Source organism: Sparus aurata, chromosome 2, assembly GCF_900880675.1.
Source record: "Sparus aurata chromosome 2, fSpaAur1.1, whole genome shotgun sequence".
Classification (NCBI taxonomy): Eukaryota; Metazoa; Chordata; class Actinopteri; order Spariformes; family Sparidae; genus Sparus; species Sparus aurata.
The window spans coordinates 35,635,735-35,652,856 of record NC_044188.1 but is presented as its reverse complement, the minus strand read 5'-3'; the positions used below and the strand labels follow the sequence as shown (position 1 = coordinate 35,652,856).

The 17,122-nt window shown below is 43.8% G+C and overlaps 1 protein-coding gene across 2 annotated transcripts in view; it reads right to left on the bottom strand.

Moving 5' to 3' along the window:
• The window catches only part of LOC115595723 (uncharacterized), a 15,610-nt gene extending 1,398 nt beyond the window's left edge, over positions 1–14,212 (bottom strand). Inside the window, exons 1-5 of one of the 2 annotated variants that reach the window (XM_030440509.1) lie at positions 12,876–14,212; positions 12,716–12,785; positions 12,327–12,495; positions 12,018–12,184; positions 11,251–11,856 (exon numbers count right to left, since the gene is read on the bottom strand). In XM_030440509.1, the coding sequence (XP_030296369.1) occupies positions 12,022–12,184; positions 12,327–12,495; positions 12,716–12,785; positions 12,876–13,676 (1,203 nt within the window). In that variant the 5' untranslated portion in view covers positions 13,677–14,212 and the 3' untranslated portion in view covers positions 11,251–11,856; positions 12,018–12,021. Of the gene's footprint in view, positions 1–11,250; positions 11,857–12,017; positions 12,185–12,326; positions 12,496–12,715; positions 12,786–12,875 lie in introns of those variants that run through there. The other variant, XM_030440518.1, reaches the window with a different exon arrangement.
• Positions 14,213–17,122: the final 2,910 nt, after the last annotated feature.

Genomic DNA, 17,122 nt, shown 5'->3' with positions numbered 1-17,122 from the left:
TCGAAGCTTGTACCTTCCTTCACCATGGAAGATGACAAGCTACCGGCAAGGACTTGTGCGTCTGGCAACAAGATATTGGGAGCATCAACCCACTCTGTTTGTGCTGCTTACCTTGGGCTGAAACACGCCACGGCCGCGCTAGCATCCACGGCTTCTTGTGAGCACTGTGCACGCCTGTCCATTAAAACTTGCCGACACAGACTAGCACGCCAAGCTAGCCTGTTGACAGCGGACCCCATGATTGGGGTAACCAACCCTCCGTCACTGGAGTTAGTGGAGAGTCTTGAGGGAAACGCCATCCCAACGGGTGCCAGCTGGGGCGAACAGCTCATGCTATTGCTCCACTAACTGACCACGATGACCCCGAAGTCTGCCTGATGGCGGAGCAGGGTGACATCGCGGGAGATGATTTTGACTCGGTGGATGAGTCCATTAGCCTTGGGTCTTACAATGATGACGAGGATCTGGCATGCTCCTTTACCCCCGCCCAGGGGTGAGTCAGGCAGCGGGTCTCCAAAGCCACCCGCCGGTTCGGACCTGCACGATGTCTGCAAGAGAGCGGCTGCAAAGCTTGGCATCATGTGGCCGGAAACCCTCACCGAGGCCACCACGTTTCGTTATGAGGGAAGAAGGCTGCCAAAAGTCAAATCCTCTACCAGACAGTTCCTGCCAGTCTTCCCTGAGTGCATATGGAGGAGGCAACCCGGTCCTGGAGCCCTGGCTCAGCGCTGGACTGGGCTGAAATGGAAGAGAAAGGTTTCTCCCACCTCCCTCCAGTCGAGCCTCTGCTCACCTCCCACCTCCATCCTTCAGAAAGTCCACCATGACGGCAGCGAGCCCCGCTTTCCTGTCAAAGGCATTGTTTTCAGACTTCACTGACCGAAAAGGGCTATAAATCGGTGGCCATGTCGGTGAGGGCCCTGAACGCATCATCGCTGCTACTGGCCTACCAGGCTGAGCTACAGGATGAGATGTCAGCCTCACCCGCCCCAGCCCTGTGGGATGAAGTGTGCATGGTCACGGACCTCTGCCTGCGTCTACACAGGTGCGCCGTCGAAGCCTTGGGAAGAGCCATGGCTCTGATGGTCGCTCAAGAGAGAGCTAGGAGGCTGAACCTCTCCAGTCTCTCTCAGAGGGAGAAAGCTCAGCTCCTCGATGTCCCCGTGGACCTGAAAGGCCTGTTGGGCCCGGCGGTTGCCACCATGCAGAGACGATGCGAGGAAAAGAAAAAGGAGGGTGAAGCGCTTCAACTGTGTCTCCCCAGGAAGATGCCGCTACCTCCTCCCCCCGCAGCACCTCGGTAGACGTTTGCCCAAGCTGTGTCCCGGCCGGGTTACCGCATCCCCAAATGCCAGCCCCAAGCCCGGGCGGCCAACCCAGAGCAAGCCATCTGAACTTAAGGGTGCATGGGCAAAGAAGCCCTTTGCTGCCAATGTGACGCAGGGAAACCAAGCGCCCCCCCCCCCCCCCCCCCCCCGCAACTCATGGGAGTATTAAGAAGCGACACACCACCTAGTGCACAGTCCTCGGAGTGGGCTGGCAGGCCCAGTCAGACGACTGCTTTGCCCCCGACAATAGATGTTCTGTTGCCCCTGACGATAGATGTTCTGTTGCCACCATGTTCAGAGAGGGCATGTTCCGGTTCCCTCAAGAGGCATGCAGAGGCCGTGCTGGCACTCTCAATTCACAGCCAGAGGAAGAGGAGGAAGGTCGAACCTGCAGGGAACTCCATGGAGCCCCAGCCGTATCACAAAAGCACACACCAGTGCACAAACACACACCAGTGTCCCACTGGCTTTCCCTGAAATGTTCAATAAAAATATTTTCTGGTGCGCAGCCAGACTTAAAGCCAAGGGCACAGCCACTTTTGTTAATGAAAAAAAACTCTGCAGATAAAAGGAGCTATCCGAATAGTACTGCCGGAAGAGAGACAGAGCGGTGTCTATTTGAGGTATTTTCTGGTCCCAAAGAAAGGCGGGGGTCTGCAACCCATATTAGATCTGCGTGCTCTGAACGAATACATGAGAAAGTTCAGGATGCTGACGCACACAGCTCTGATACGATTTGTGCGCCAGGCGACTGGTTCATATCCATAGACCTGAAGGACCCATACTTTCACATCCCTATCTGACCCCCGCACAGAAAATATCTCAGGTTTGCCTTCCAGGGCATAACATACGAGTATATGGTGCTCCCATTTGGCCTTTTATTAAGTCTACGGGTGTTTGTAAAATGCACCAAAGCTGCCATTGCCCTGCTCAAAGAGAGATACATAGACGATTGGCTTCTAGCCTCACAGCCTCCCGATCAAATTCAGGCTCACACTAGATTGCTCAAGAGTTTTTTGTTCCCAACTCAGAACATCGCACTCACAGCGCGTCTCTCAGAGGAGAGGGTGGAAGCCTTTCAGGCTTGTCTGACACTTTTTCGCAGAGGGACGAGGCTAAAGTTCAGAATATGTCTCAGACTACTGGGGCTAATGGCATCGGCCTTGACGGTCATTCCGCTTGGCCGTTTGCACATGCGACCTTTTCAGTGGTTGGTGGCATTGCTAAACTTAAACCTGACGCCAGGTCTCAATCCCCAGGTCTCAGTCCCCACAACATGCATCCTGGCTTTGCGCCCTTGGAGATGCACAACTCTTCTGATGACAGGAGTTACCATGGGAACTATCCTGACCAGAAAGGTCATTACTACAGGCGCCTCCCTTGCAGGCTGGGGAGCTACCTGCGAGGGCAGAATAATAAATGGCACATGGAGCTCACAGATGCAGTTGTTTCACATAAACTACCTGGAACTCCAGACTGTGTTGCTGGCGCTGAAACATTTGCACTTTTTCCGAGGGCAGCATGTTTAGTCCGGCAGATTAGTGAGATAATCGTTCACTTTGTGATACAAGCATCAAACTTGGCACAAATATTCTTTGGGACCCACTTTTTCCAAAAAGCCCATTAGCCACGCAAAAAATCCAATTTGGCCGCCAATTTCCAATATGGCCACCATTGAAAGCCATTAGACTTGGTATTTGACCTGGACTGAGATTGGATAATCACATTTTGATGATCTTGATTTTTAAATATAGGTGACAGGATCTGAGCTTTTCAACTCTTCGATAAAAAGTCCAAAAATGTGTTAAATTGTGAAGATAGACAGCAATGAATGGCAAAAATTACGCCTTTTTGTACACATTTTCGTTAGTTTAGTTAATTGTTTTCTCACTGTTTTTGGTATTTTTTTTGTTTGTTTGTTTTGTTACATTTGATACATTTAATATCAATAGAATATTTAAAATGAATGGGAAATGATCACTGGTTTGAACTGAACTTCACCAGGGCACACCTTCCAGGTTAAGTAAGTGCATGTTTTTCTTTTTTCATTTTGTTTTCTTTTTTTTCTTGGTATAGATTTTTATTTCAATAGAACAGTGAGGTTTGACAGAAGGACAGCTTTGGTGATATTTTGCACTGTTCCTTCTCAGTGTTTCCTCAATGCCCTCTCCATCATCCAACCAGGACATGTCTAACCTGACTGGCAACTGGTTGATTGCTTGAAAGAGTGGTATGTTTGTGGCAATCATTGAATAACCATTGCTCTCAGGACTACATGGCTAATGAGTTGGAGATTTCAACTCTTCCTTTAAATCTGTCTGACAAAGACAACACTTTCTTTCCTTTTACCACCTAACCATACAAAATACAAAAGCACATTCAGATATGGGACATAACTAGTTTCAAACATCAGAGTGCCCTACACCTAGCCCAATCATTCATCCAGTGCCATTTAAGTCCCATGTGATCTGTACACCATCCAGGTAATTAAAGCCCCATTAACCTTGGCTCAGCTTTCCCGCGCTGGCACATCCTGTCAGTTCAGGTGCGGCTAACTATATTACAACTAACTAAACTACCAGTTTGTGTATATAAAGGGCTAATTAGATAGCATTTGGGACACTAAGCTATACTTGCTATAACTACATTTAGTAGACTACAACTACGGTATGATGCCACCAGTGTGCCCTGGTTGTGCTTTGACATCACGCCATCGGCACAATAAACTTAATCGGCAGTGACACTGGCCATTTCTGATTTTTTGTTTTAGGTGTATTGTGGTGTTCTGGGATGCATATCAGTAGAAATAACGCCATGGAATAACTTTGCTAACAACCATGCTAACTAATCAATTACGTGCAATGTAATGGCTAGCAGCGAGCGAACTAACATCATATATAACAGCCTGATCTTTGAGTTGATCCAAGCTCACAAACAGTATTTCTGGTATGTGACAAATGTATTGCACTTCCTTTTCAGCTCACTACATGGGCTGCATTATGATATTTAACATTTAACCAAGTGTCCCAAATTTGAATAGTCAGAGCTATATTTTCCACTAGCGGGAGCTAGCTAGGAATAAGATGGATAAGCGCTGTCTGTATGGAGACTTATTATGATTCATGTAAACGCAGAACGTATGGTCAAGTCGGTGGTTTTTTGACCACCTAAGCGGGACAGAAGCCGACTGATCAGTCCGACTGCCTTTTCTGACGACGGTCGGAAGTCAGATAGGTGTGTGAAGGCCTTTATGAAGACATTTTTCAACATTTTGAGATTGATTTTTGATGTGGATCAAAAGATTTTGCATAATCGAAACTTCATGTGTGATAAAATTTTACAGAAAACTGCGAATCTGAGTCAAAAAATGGCCGCCATCTTGAAAACTAGCCTTGAAACAGTTTTTTTATTTGCATCATTGGATTTGTCTACTCAAAATACATACAATTCGGAGGGGGCGCTCGTGCGCTGCAATGGAGTAGACGCGTCTAGTTGGAGCTCCGTGCTGCTACCTCCATTTTCCTATTAAATTATTGCACCTGAATCTTTTTTTCCCTCTCCGCTGCCCTGCGGCCGTTCTACGTCGTAACCTGTTGGTCTGTGTTTCTACACCATGCCCAAGAAAGACGAAGGCAGAAAGGAGACGACCCAGGCGAGCCCGACTGCTGCTAACAACGATGCTATACTAGCCGCTATTGCTAGCCATGGCGTCGAGCTCGCCAAGATCTGCACGCTTGTGGATGACCTGAAGAAGTCGATGGAGGGGCGCCTTGACTCAATCGAAGCAAGCCTATCTGTCCTCCAAAAAGAACACCGCGAAGCTGCGCACCGTCTGGACGACATGGACGAGGCCCTCTCAGCTGCCGATAGCCGCATTACAGTGTTAGAGGCTACGTGCAAAGATTTAACGGCGGCTAACGGGCTCCTCAAAGCTAAACTGAATGACTTGGAGGGTCGTTCCCGTAGGCTCAACATCAGGATTGTGGGCATCAAAGAAGGAGAAGAAAATGGTCGCCCATCTGAGTTTGTGTCGCGGCTGGTACCGGAGCTTCTTGGCCAAGACAATTTTACTAGGCCCGTCAAAATTGACCGGGCCCACTGCAGCCTGAGAGCCAAGCCACTCGCTAATGAGCGACCGCGGATCATCATTGCAAGAGTCCACAACGACAGCGACCTGGTCAGTATCCTTCGGCTCAGCCGCCAACAAGCCCTGCTGCAGTACCACGGTGAGAGGGTCTCAATTTTCCCCGACTATACGGCTGAGGTGTCATCGCGGCGCCAGGCCTTCACCGCCGTGAGGAAACGGCTCATGGATGCTGGCGCTAAGTGCTCCCTGCGTTTTCCTGCCAGGCTTCAGGTTGTCCACAACAACACAGTGAAAATCTTCGACTCGCCAGCGGACGCTGAACGGTTTGCCAACTCACTGGCTGACAAAACATGACTGTTTATGTCTCATACACCGCACTTTATGCAGTGTCACTACTGATGTTGCGAGTAAGCATTTTGTCATTCGTAATGTCCAGTGTTATAATTTTCTGCCAGGAGTGAGATATCATATATTTTTTTAGATATTTTTTATAGAAATGGTCTTGTATAAATGCCACTCCTTCAGACATTTCTAATATGGGCTTTAGCGTTTGTTTGTTATCATGTTCTTACAGGTGCACCTTGCCATACCCTAACCCCTATTTTGGTGGTGCTCACGGTGCTGTTAGTATAGGTTAGCTTTTCTCTGCACGGTTTTGCTGTCTCTGTTTCCCGGCAGCCTCCCAACGGATAGAGGGCAGTGCCGCCTAGTTCTTGTCGCGGCCTTTGGTATGTTTTGGGGTTTTTTGTTTCTTGTGTGTAAACTGCCAGTCTCTTGTCACATTTGTCATGTCCGCCTTTATTTGCTGTTCTTTGGTTTTCTAAATGCAGGATAGTCATTTGGCCAAGCCGGGATTGAGTCCTATTACTTTTACATCTTGGAATTGTAGAGGTCTTGGCAAGGCACTTAAGAGGGGAAAGGTATTTTCACATTTAAAGTCCTTGTCTTCTGACATAATCTCTCTGCAGGAGACCCACATTCAACCTACAGAGCAGAGACGTTTGAGATCGCTATGGGTTTCACAAGTGTATCAATCCACTTTTTCTTCTAAGGCGAGGGGGGTTGCCATCCTTATCCGTAAAACTACCCCTTTTGTATTCAACTCCATAACAACAGACCCAGGTGGGAGATATGTCCTTGTCACTGGTGCAATCAATTCCTTCCCATTAGTTCTTTTAAACATCTATGCCCCTAATTTTGATTGTGCTGATTTTTCTGTAAAGTTTTTAATCTTGTTGCAGAATATAATACTCATAACATAATCATCGGGGGCGACTTTAACTGCTATTTCGATCCTCAGTTGGACAGATCTTCCACCAGAGCTGCCCCACCATTGAAATCTGTGCCAGTTCTTAATGATTTGGTGAAATCATTTGATTTGGCTGACATTTGGAGGCTTCAGCATCCCTTTGAGAGGCAATATTCTTTCTTCTCTCCTGTACATGGTACCTTCACCAGAATTGACCACTTCCTGGTGGACTCTAAATTAACCTCGCACACACTCAGTTCAACATATCATAGTATTCTAGTGTCCGATCATGCTCCTCTTTCAGTCCAGATTAATTTCAACCTCCAGACACCTTCATACAATTGGAAATTCAATCCCTCCCTAAATTCAGACAAAGCATTCCATGATTATATTTCAGCTAAGATTTCTGACTTTTTGCTCACTAATGATAATGGGGCAGTCTCTGACTCAGTTTTATGGGAGTCGTTCAAGGTGGTACTGCGGGATCACATCATCTCATATCAATCCGCCACTAAAAGGTCCAGGCTGAGGCGTCTCGCAGTTATTGAGGCTGAGTTGGCAGCGTTGGAGAACACTTATCGCAATACAAACAATGACGACACCCTTAGCGCCATCCTGAAGATAAAGTACGAGTATAATGTGATGCTGGGAGAACAGGTTGGAAGCTACATCCGTAAACTTAAGCAAAAACACTTCGAGCTGGGAGATAAACCTGATAAATTACTTGCTAGACAGTTAAAAGGTGTACAGGCTGACAGGGCAATACATACAATTTCTTCTTCCACTGGACAATTGATTACTGATCCTAAATTGATTAACAACAGATTTTTTGACTTTTTCAGTCAGTTGTACACCTCCAAATCTAAGTCCTCTGACTCTGACCTCGATCGTTTTCTCAATTCATTAAGAATCCCAGCTCTAAGTGAAGCCGCTAAGCTAGAATTGGATTCTGATTTCACACTAGAAGAAATAAAAATAGCCATTCGCTCCTTTCCCAATGGTAAAGCTTGTGGTCCCGATGGCTTTGGAATAGAATTCTATAAAAAACATATAGATGTAATCGCCCCTCTTCTTCTCCGAATGATAGGTTGTTCTGTGACAGATGGAATTTTTCCTAATAGTGTATATGACGCCAATATCTGCCTTCTCCTGAAAAAAGATAGGGACAGTACTAATGTTGCGTCTTATTGCCCCTTAAGCCTGTTAAACAGCGACCAAAAGATTGTCGCAAAAGTAATGACTAACCGATTAAGTAAACATATTGGCAAATTAATCCACCCCGATCAGACGGGCTTTATCCCAGATAGGTTCTCCTTCTCCAACACTCGTCGTTTACTAAACATTATGTATTCCACCAATCCATCAGACTCTGCCGTTATTTCATTAGACGCTAAGCAAGCTTTTGACCAAATTGAATGTTCGCGACCCTCAGAAAATTCGGCTTTGGCAATAAATTCATGACCCTTTTAAAAATGCTGTATGCTTGCCCCAAGTCGTTGGTCTTGACTAACCATGACAGATCTCCACCTTTCTTATTGCAACGTGGGACTAGACAGGGATGCAGCCTCTCCCCTTTGCTCTTCGCTCTTGCTTTGGAGCCTCTGGCTATCTCCATTAGGTCTTGTCCTCAGATCGTTGGCATCAGTGATGGTATATCTGATAGCCCTATAGGTTTGTATGCAGATGATGTGATCCTGACTTTATCGGACATAAGGTTGTCTCTCAGTCCACTTTTAAGTCTTATAAAGAATTTTGGACAGTTTTCTGGTTTTACCATTAACTGGGAAAAAAGTCTGTTTATGCCTCTGTCTGATGGGCTTGACTCTGCCTTCCTCAACAGTTTACCTTTTAAAGTTTCCACCGAGTACTTTACGTATCTTGGGGTCAACATTACCAGGAACCCAAAGCTCCTTTTTAAAGCCCCTGTACGGATTTTTTTAACTGGATATAGAAAAGTCTCTGGTTTCTGCTGATGTGTCTCTGTTACCTACAACAGCAAATGAGCCCATCAGCGTGAAGATACGCTTTTTCTAAGTAGTCTAATTCTATACCTCTGAAAGGCATTGGTCGGGTCGGACCACTGACGAAACGATTTTCGGCAGTCAGACCGGAACTGACGACATTCAGGATACGGCCAAAGTGATACGGCATAGCTGTTTTGTTGGTACGCTAGCCAGTGCTAGCCGAGCTAAAACTTTTGTCATGGCTGATAATGAGACAAAGAAAAGAAAAAAAATTAGAACCGAAGACCAACGAAAGGCAGAGAGGGAATCCGATCGAGCTAGGGCTAAAACACGGATAAACATTGGCGATTCCTTCCAGAGATGGAGAGAGTTGCGGGGCTTGAAGGGAGGGTCGGATCCATAATTCGCCCGATTCCTCCTAGACAGGTTTGTAAATTTTATTTCATTTATGAAATGTAATGCGGGACGTAGTTTACAGCAATACATGAATTCATGTTGTTACAACAAAGCTGGCTAACATTACCACTAGATTAGCTCTAGATACTACACTCGTGAAAACGACAACAAACGTCTTAGATCACGCATCCATTTCAGCTGTGTGTATCAGCCCAGCCGACCTGCAACGATGCATCGGTAATATCCTCTGTCATTATAAATGATTCAGTTTCTTACTTAGAACAAAACATCCATCACAATCACTGTGACTTTGCTGTAACACTAGCTCTGTAGCACCGTGGGTAATATATATAGCTGGGAAATTGCAGTGCAACAGCAGCATTACTTTGTTTCACCGGCGGCATATTATATTAACTAGAAATACAAATAGACACAGTACCTCGTCCATATGCACGCTGCAGATAGCTGCTAAAAAAAAAAAAGTTTTCAAAGCAAGTCCCGTCGTCTTTCCGACGTTTCCAAAACAAATCTACACGCGCCGGCCAGACAAACGTCTTCACGACAGTGGGCGCTAGAGCTCATGGGAAATGCAGTCTTCATTCCGGCAAAACACTACCGCTTTCGTCCAGCGGGGCCACCAAAATCAACACTAAATGAAAAGTCTGTACAGGGGCTTTAAGTTGAATTTTTGCTGACCTAATCGGTAAACTCAAAATCATGATAGATAGGTGGAAACTCCTTCCTCTTTCACTAATAGGACGTGTCAATATTGTCAAGATGGTTGTTCTCCCCAAATTTATGTATCTCTTTCAAAACATACCCATATATCTTACTACCTCTTTCTTCAAGATGTTAGATTCCATCGTCATTCCCTTCATCTGGGCTGACAAACCTTCTCGTATCTCTAAGGCACACCTGCAGAAATCTACTGCTGAGGGAGGCCTCGGCCTTCCTGTCTTCCGCCATTACTATTGGGCCTGTAATGCCAGAGCATTGGTTTTTTGGAGTCACTCTGCGGCTGTGGTAGAGCAAGCAGACTACCTCCATCCCATTTGGCCTGAAATTGAGACCCATGTAGCTTCAGTGCGTGCAGGTGCCTCCTTAGCAGCCATTCTGTTCTCCAAACAAAATTTACCTTTTAGATGTTTTAAGGATGATTTCGTTATGTGCAATACATTTAAGATTTTGAAACAGATTAAGGGTGTGCTGGACCTTCCTGGTGTGTCCACCTACGCTCCTATTTGTCAGAATCCTTATTTTAAACCAGGCATGATGGATGCTGCCTTTGTACAATGGGCCGACAAAGGCCTGACCGCCATCATAGATCTCTACATTAACGACCACTTTGCGACCTTTGCCCAACTGCAGACAAAATTCGGTCTCCCTTCCAGCCATTTTTTTCGATACTTGCAAGTCAGAAATTTTGTCAGGCAGTCGATCCCTCACTTTGAAGCGTTGCCTGAACAACACGTCTTCTATGAGCTAATGACCAAACCCCCCACCTCCAAACGCCTGATCTCTCAGTTCGTTAATCTTTTTAGTTTGGCAGCCCCATCTCTCCACATTAAAGAAGCTTGGGTATCGGACATCGGTGAGGAGATTTCGGATGTGCTGTGGGCTCAGGGGCTGACTACACTTTTAGAAATGTTCCTGTAAAAAAAAAACAGTAAAGAACTGGCAGCTGGGTTGCCATTATGTTACTGTAAAATTAACATCTTTTTACTGTCACTGAAATTTACTGTTTTGTACTGTAAATGAAAAATACAGTGTGAACTGTAAAAAAAACAGTAAATAATTGGCAGCTGGGTTGCCATTATGTTTATGTAAAATTAACATATTTTCACTGTTACTCAATTTACAGTTTTGTTCTGTAAATGAAAAATACAGTGTTAACTGATATTTAAAATTACTTTCACTTTATTTTACAATCAAATGACTATTTAGTTTGTATTATGTGTACATTTTAATAATCTATTTAAAATGAATACGATTGCACACAGTTGAAGGCACTCTTGTTAAGAAAAACATGTTATATGTCACTGATTTTAGGTTTCATAAAATCTCTGTTTGAACCTGGTCACAAGCACAGGAGGCAAACCATTATAAAATTAACCTACTGATTTTTTCAATCCAGTGATTACAATGTAAGAGAAAAAGCAGCTTCTTATTGCACTTTACTTTTTATTTGAATGTAAAGATGACATGTAAAAACTTCACATGCAGAACAAATTGCATGTCACTGTAAACGAATGAATGTTAAATTGCACCTTACTTTTTATCTGAATGTAAAGTTGACATGTAAAAACTTCACATGCTGAACAAATTGCATGTTAAAAACAGTATAATGAACATCACCATACAGTACATGTTACACAACTGTAGTTACTGTTATTAGTGTGGAAGTCCAAGAACATCGGCAGGAGAGTTACGGCTCACTCGAAGACACCAGGTTTCTCAATCCAGCCTATAGGTAGCCGTGTGTGTGTGTGTGTGTGTGTGTGTGCCTGTGTGTGTGTGTCTGTCTGTGTGTGTGTGTGCGTGCGTGCGTGCGAGCGAGCGAGCGAGCGAGCGAGCGAGTGAGTGAGAGAGACTTATATTAGCATTTGTATATTTGCAACTTCTTTCATACAAAATTAACATTTCTACCCATCATTCCCCCATCCTAATAAAAAAATGTCCCAAGCCATGAACTAACACCTCAGCCAACCATAACATTCCAACCTCAAACATCCAAATAGTTCAAATAGTTTAGGAAACAGAACACAACAACACATAAAGAATGACAGAACAAATACAAGGTGTAAGATAGAAATGTCATGAGTAAAAGAATGACTGAGAGAATAGAAAATATCAGAGAGAGTTAAGAAAAGAGGGATACAGACAGGGAGACAGATGAAGGAAGAAAGTGGGTAACAATGAGAGGGAGAGAGAATTAGAAGACTGAGACAAATTGGTGTTTTGACAAATTAACAGGATTGAGTAGCTAATCTCACCATCTCAAATGAAGTCCCACTCAAAATCCATTAGTCTCTTTAGCAGATTGGACACATGTGGGTTGACTGTTGTACACTTTTTGGTTGTGACTTTGCCCGTTTTCTTGGATACGACTTTGCCTCGCCCAGTCTTGCTGCCTCTCTCGGGGTTTATTCCAATGAAACGTCTGAAAAATGATAGTGTTTCTTCAGTGTGTAAAATCAAGTTGTTGAACTCAGTCTGATAAATAACACAATAAAAGGCAGAACATCTATAGCTGTAGGATTGAAAACACAAGAAAAATTCAGGTTCTACTTAAAGTATCTAACCTCTGGATGAACTCCAGGGTGCATGCTGCCTCTTCTTGGTACTGAAGATTAAAGGTGTAGAACGTGGAAAACAAGGCAGCAAGCCCCGTCAAGAACATGGGCTGAATCCCCTCACAAAGGATGTGTCCCTCAAGGCTGACCATCCAGCGCTGAATTCCTGCCATGTCACCTGAAATTTAGAATTTAATCCATCATGAATATACTGCCCTTCTGTATCTCAATCTTAAAGCAATAACAGCACAGTAACATGGAGAGATGTTTTTTTTTTCTTGTTACAGAGTAGTTATTGTGCATCTTGTTGGATTTGTAGCAAAAAGAACAATTGTGGTTTTTGATGACACCTTTAATAGAAAATGTTGTTGCTTACATATCCAGTGGTGTAAACATACCAAGTAGTATCAGACGAGGAGTTTCAGGTATGTCGATTGTCCTCTCAATGTCAGCTGTAGTGGCAGATCCCTAGGACATAGAAAGTGAAATACAAATTGTGCTGTTATAAGATGAGTCATTGTATGACATGGTATATGTATATATAAAAAGAAAACTTACATCTGCAAGTAGGATCAGATCTGTAATGTTCTCAGAAAAGTGAGCCATCAGAAGCTGGAGGACACAATATGACAACTCGACATCTTCACACAGAGAGAGAACTTCCTTCACTTTTGCATTGGTGGGTTTAGTCTTAAAGAATTCCATGATGGTTTTACCACACTCTTCCATGGCAAGCTCAAGAGTGCGCAGTACAGGGATATCCGTGAGGAGTTCAAAGTGAGAATAGAGCCCTTTCTGAGAAAACAGGTATGGCCACTTGGTTTTTAAATCCTCGATTGTTGGTGCTGGCAGAACATTTATGTGGCACCGTTGCAGATAGAAAGCTGTTTCCATTAGCTGCTTTATTTCTGCTCTGTCAGCCCCCTTTATACCTTCCCGACTGTAGATCTCTTGGAGTTTTTGACGTTTGCTCTCCACTGTGTTTTCAGTCTCCTCTGGTGGTAGGCTGGGCTGGAATCTTGTACACCCATACGTGTCTGTGGGTCCTCTCTTTTCGCCACGGCCGGATGAACGGTGCTGTATAAAGCTGCTAGTGCGGTTAAGGTTTTCAATGCGATTTTTTACTTGGATTAGGAGTGATGTGTATCCACTTCCCAGAAGTTGACCATTGTCAAGTTGATCAGCAAAACTGTTTGGATATTGACGGACAATGTTTCTGCAAACTGTAAGGCACTGTGAGCGTGTTGGGTTTGCATCATTTTTCCTCATCTCATCTGCTACCATTCTTACCATCTGCCGTCGTGCAGCAGGTGAAGGCCTCTTACCATCTGATATGGCTGAACGAATCTCCGTAGGCATGAGGTTCCATGGCACCTGAAATGATTCTGGCCATGATTTCTGTATGTGAGAGGATGGCTGGCTGTCTTCAGTTACATTAGATGCTGAGCAGGAGTGCACAGATGAGGTGGATGGACTGGAAAATTGTGAAGTTGCTGAGCAGGAGAACACAGATGAGATGAGGCAGAATCACTGCTGTCAGCAGTGGTGGGAGAAGGCAGGACTTCAAAGTCCAAGGTGATTGTCTCTGTCTCTAAAATTGACAAAAATATGAAATAGGTCACACAGCTTTTTTTTTTTTTTTTTAATAAATAATTATGATGTATAATGAAATAGCAAGTAAGCAAACATATCCTGTTTGAATACATCCAAAAGTTTTCTCTGTTGAATAACAGGTAGTAAATCTGCAATGTCATCTTGTTTGACATATCTGAGGTCTTCTCTTGACTCTAAACCAGAGCTTATTAACCTCTCGATCAAAATCTCCTGAACAGCTTCAGAAAGATTTGGCAAGGCCCTAAGGAAGACCTCCTTCAGCTTGTCCACCAAGGTCACCATTGCTGTCTGCTGAGAGGAAAGAATGGTGTGGAACAACAATTGACATGTCACACAATGCATACTCTGGTAAAGGGTAATAATCAACTAGGTTATCTTGTTTAACACAACAGTAGCATTCCTGAATTGGTGTCAAGCCATAAACACCTATATCATGGAGAAGCAGAGCTTGACATTTTTTAGTGACAAAATACACTGCTGAACCATTGTGGATAAGTACCACAATGATCTTTCCCATCACAAGGCCTTCAGAACTCTCATTTATAACAACAAGCATGTTTTTTTTGTACTTTGTGCCTTTCACAGTTGCTTCATGGGCAATGAAAGTATTATCGGGTCCAAAATCAAAGCTTGATACTGATTCCCTGATGCTGTGATTGTAGTCTGTAGGAAAAAACTCAGCTGCCTTTTTCACTCCAACAGCTGGTGGGAAGAGATTGCCGGCATTGAGATATGCCTGGAGGAGCTGGTGCCTCTCTGCAAGAGTTGAGCACAAGTTTTTAAAATTGTGCAGTTTCCTCGCACACTGTTTGAAATAAGTGTGCTTACTCTCGAACCGGAGTGTCCACAAACGAATAAGTGGCCCAAAACGGATTATGAGCTCTGGATAGTGGCTAACCAAGTGATGTTTGGGCTTCAGTGTTGACTAGGGAAAGCTTGCTTTCTGAAATGCAAATACTCATCAATAAGCACTCTCAAATATGCAATTTGTCCGGCTGAAATGGCTGGTGCGCAAATAAGTGAAACAATTTCTCTTAACTGTAAAACCAGTTGCCAAGTTTGATTGTCACCTGGAGATTTGATTTTCTCTCCAATGAGCACTGGCAGCATCCTCAACAAGCACCAATTTTGGACAGCATGACCACCCAGCTTATCACTTCCTGGACTGACTTCACAAGGTCTATCATTGGCATCATTCCCTTGATACTTAAACTGGTTAATCCTTCGGTTCAACTCAAGATAAGTGAATTCTTTGTTGACCTTCACCAGATGCTGGATGTACAATGCGAGATCAGAGGCTACAATGCCTTCAAATAAATCATGGCCAATACATGGAGGCAGTCCAGGCTTACATACATGAAAGAAGGACAGTTTATTGAACAAGGAGTCAAATTTGATACCTCCACTTTGGACCGAACCATCTTCAAGTCTCTGAACATGCTCTCTGTATGATTGCACTGTGCGTGTAGTGGCCCTGCAGAGAGGATCTGTCTGAAACGTGTTTCGGTCTATTTCACAGTATCTGCAGAAATTAACACTTTTGCTGAAATTCTCAAGAAATCCTCCAATCCCATGTGACCCTAAATTGTCACCAGCAATAGCATGCAGTATTCCTTTACGGACCTGTCCATCAGGTAGCACCACACCATTGCTCTCAAGGTCTTTCAAATCTTTTACCAGCTGACCCATGACCACATCCTGACCAAAATACTTGAAATCTTGTTCTTTGCAGAGAAGAACAAGTTGCATCTGGTCAATACTTGACCTGTTGTGTGGTAATAAGTCTGCCAGTGTGAGATACATTGCAAGTACTTTGTGCTTCTTTTTTCCAGACCCTAGTGGGTTTACCACTTCAAACGCATCCTGATAAAGGATCAAGTGTAAAGACTCTGTTTGCACTGGGTTCTCAGTAATATTTTCCCCATCCCACACATCTTTAAAGACATCTTTAGTTTGGGCACGGGTGTGTACTTCATTGTACTGATCACTTACAGACTTGCACTGAAAAAGAGCTTCAAGTGTTTGTTTTATGGGGATATACTGAACAAAGCGCTCTTTGCCTGCTTCATTTTGTCCCATACATATAGGCACTGGTTCAACATGATTAAACTGTTTCTTGAAAACAGTCTTTCTACGTTGATCTGTTTTCAGTGTGTGTGTATTGTGAGTGCGGAAAAGATCTTCTGTTTTCAGATCATCAATGAGAGTCCTCATAGCCTCATCTGAAATCCCTAGCACATGCAACTTTTCATTCAGTTTAAAAAGTAATTGTGACTGGCTGATGTCATGAATTGACTGCAAGTCTTCGATGATTGTCTGAATAGTGGAGGCCGGAAGTAGCAACTTTGCTTGTAGTTTAAGATAAAAGAGAGCAAGATTCCTCAAAAACAATGAATCATCAATGTTTTCTGGGCAAACCTCAAATTGCTCATCATCAGCAGCAGCATCCAGCTGCATGTCACAGAGGAAATCATGATCATCACAGGTGCCACTAGTTCCACTTACACCTGCTGAGACAGTGATAGACTCTATCAAATTTCCTTGTCCACTTTCTCTATGTTTTCTGGTCAAATGACAAGACAATGTAGATATAACAGTAAATGACTTATCACATTGCTGAAAAGGACATGCAACTGTCCGTCCTTCTTTGATGTGCCCTTTAAGATGTGAATAGAACTTAGTCAAGGAATCACATTTGGCAGTGCAGAAGTCAACGTGGCATGTCAGGTCCACTGGAATACTCAATCTGGGCTCAGTCACATATTTCTTGTGTTTTCTGTAAAGATGTGCCTTTAGACCTGCATATTTTTTAAATGTCCTTGTGCAATTAGGCATACAACACTGCAGTACCAAATTAGGTAAATTGTCGTGAATTTTCACATGTCTCAAATAGGCCACTGAGGTGCTAGACTGATGTCCACAGATCTGACATGAATACATCATTGCAAGCCGAACAGACTTTACTGTTCAATAAACAGTAAACTACAGTTGTAAAACTGTGAAGCAAGAAAAAAAAGGCTCCTCTTGCCAGTTCACCTGATTGTTGGTATTTTAGCGTGTGATGTCTGGAAAATTAACTGATTAATTGTGTCATGATGAAGATGGGAGTATGCTGCTTACTATGATCAGTAGGGCAATGGTGAAGTCATCTACTGCATCTGCAATATCAGAGAAATGTGTAAAAAATCAAT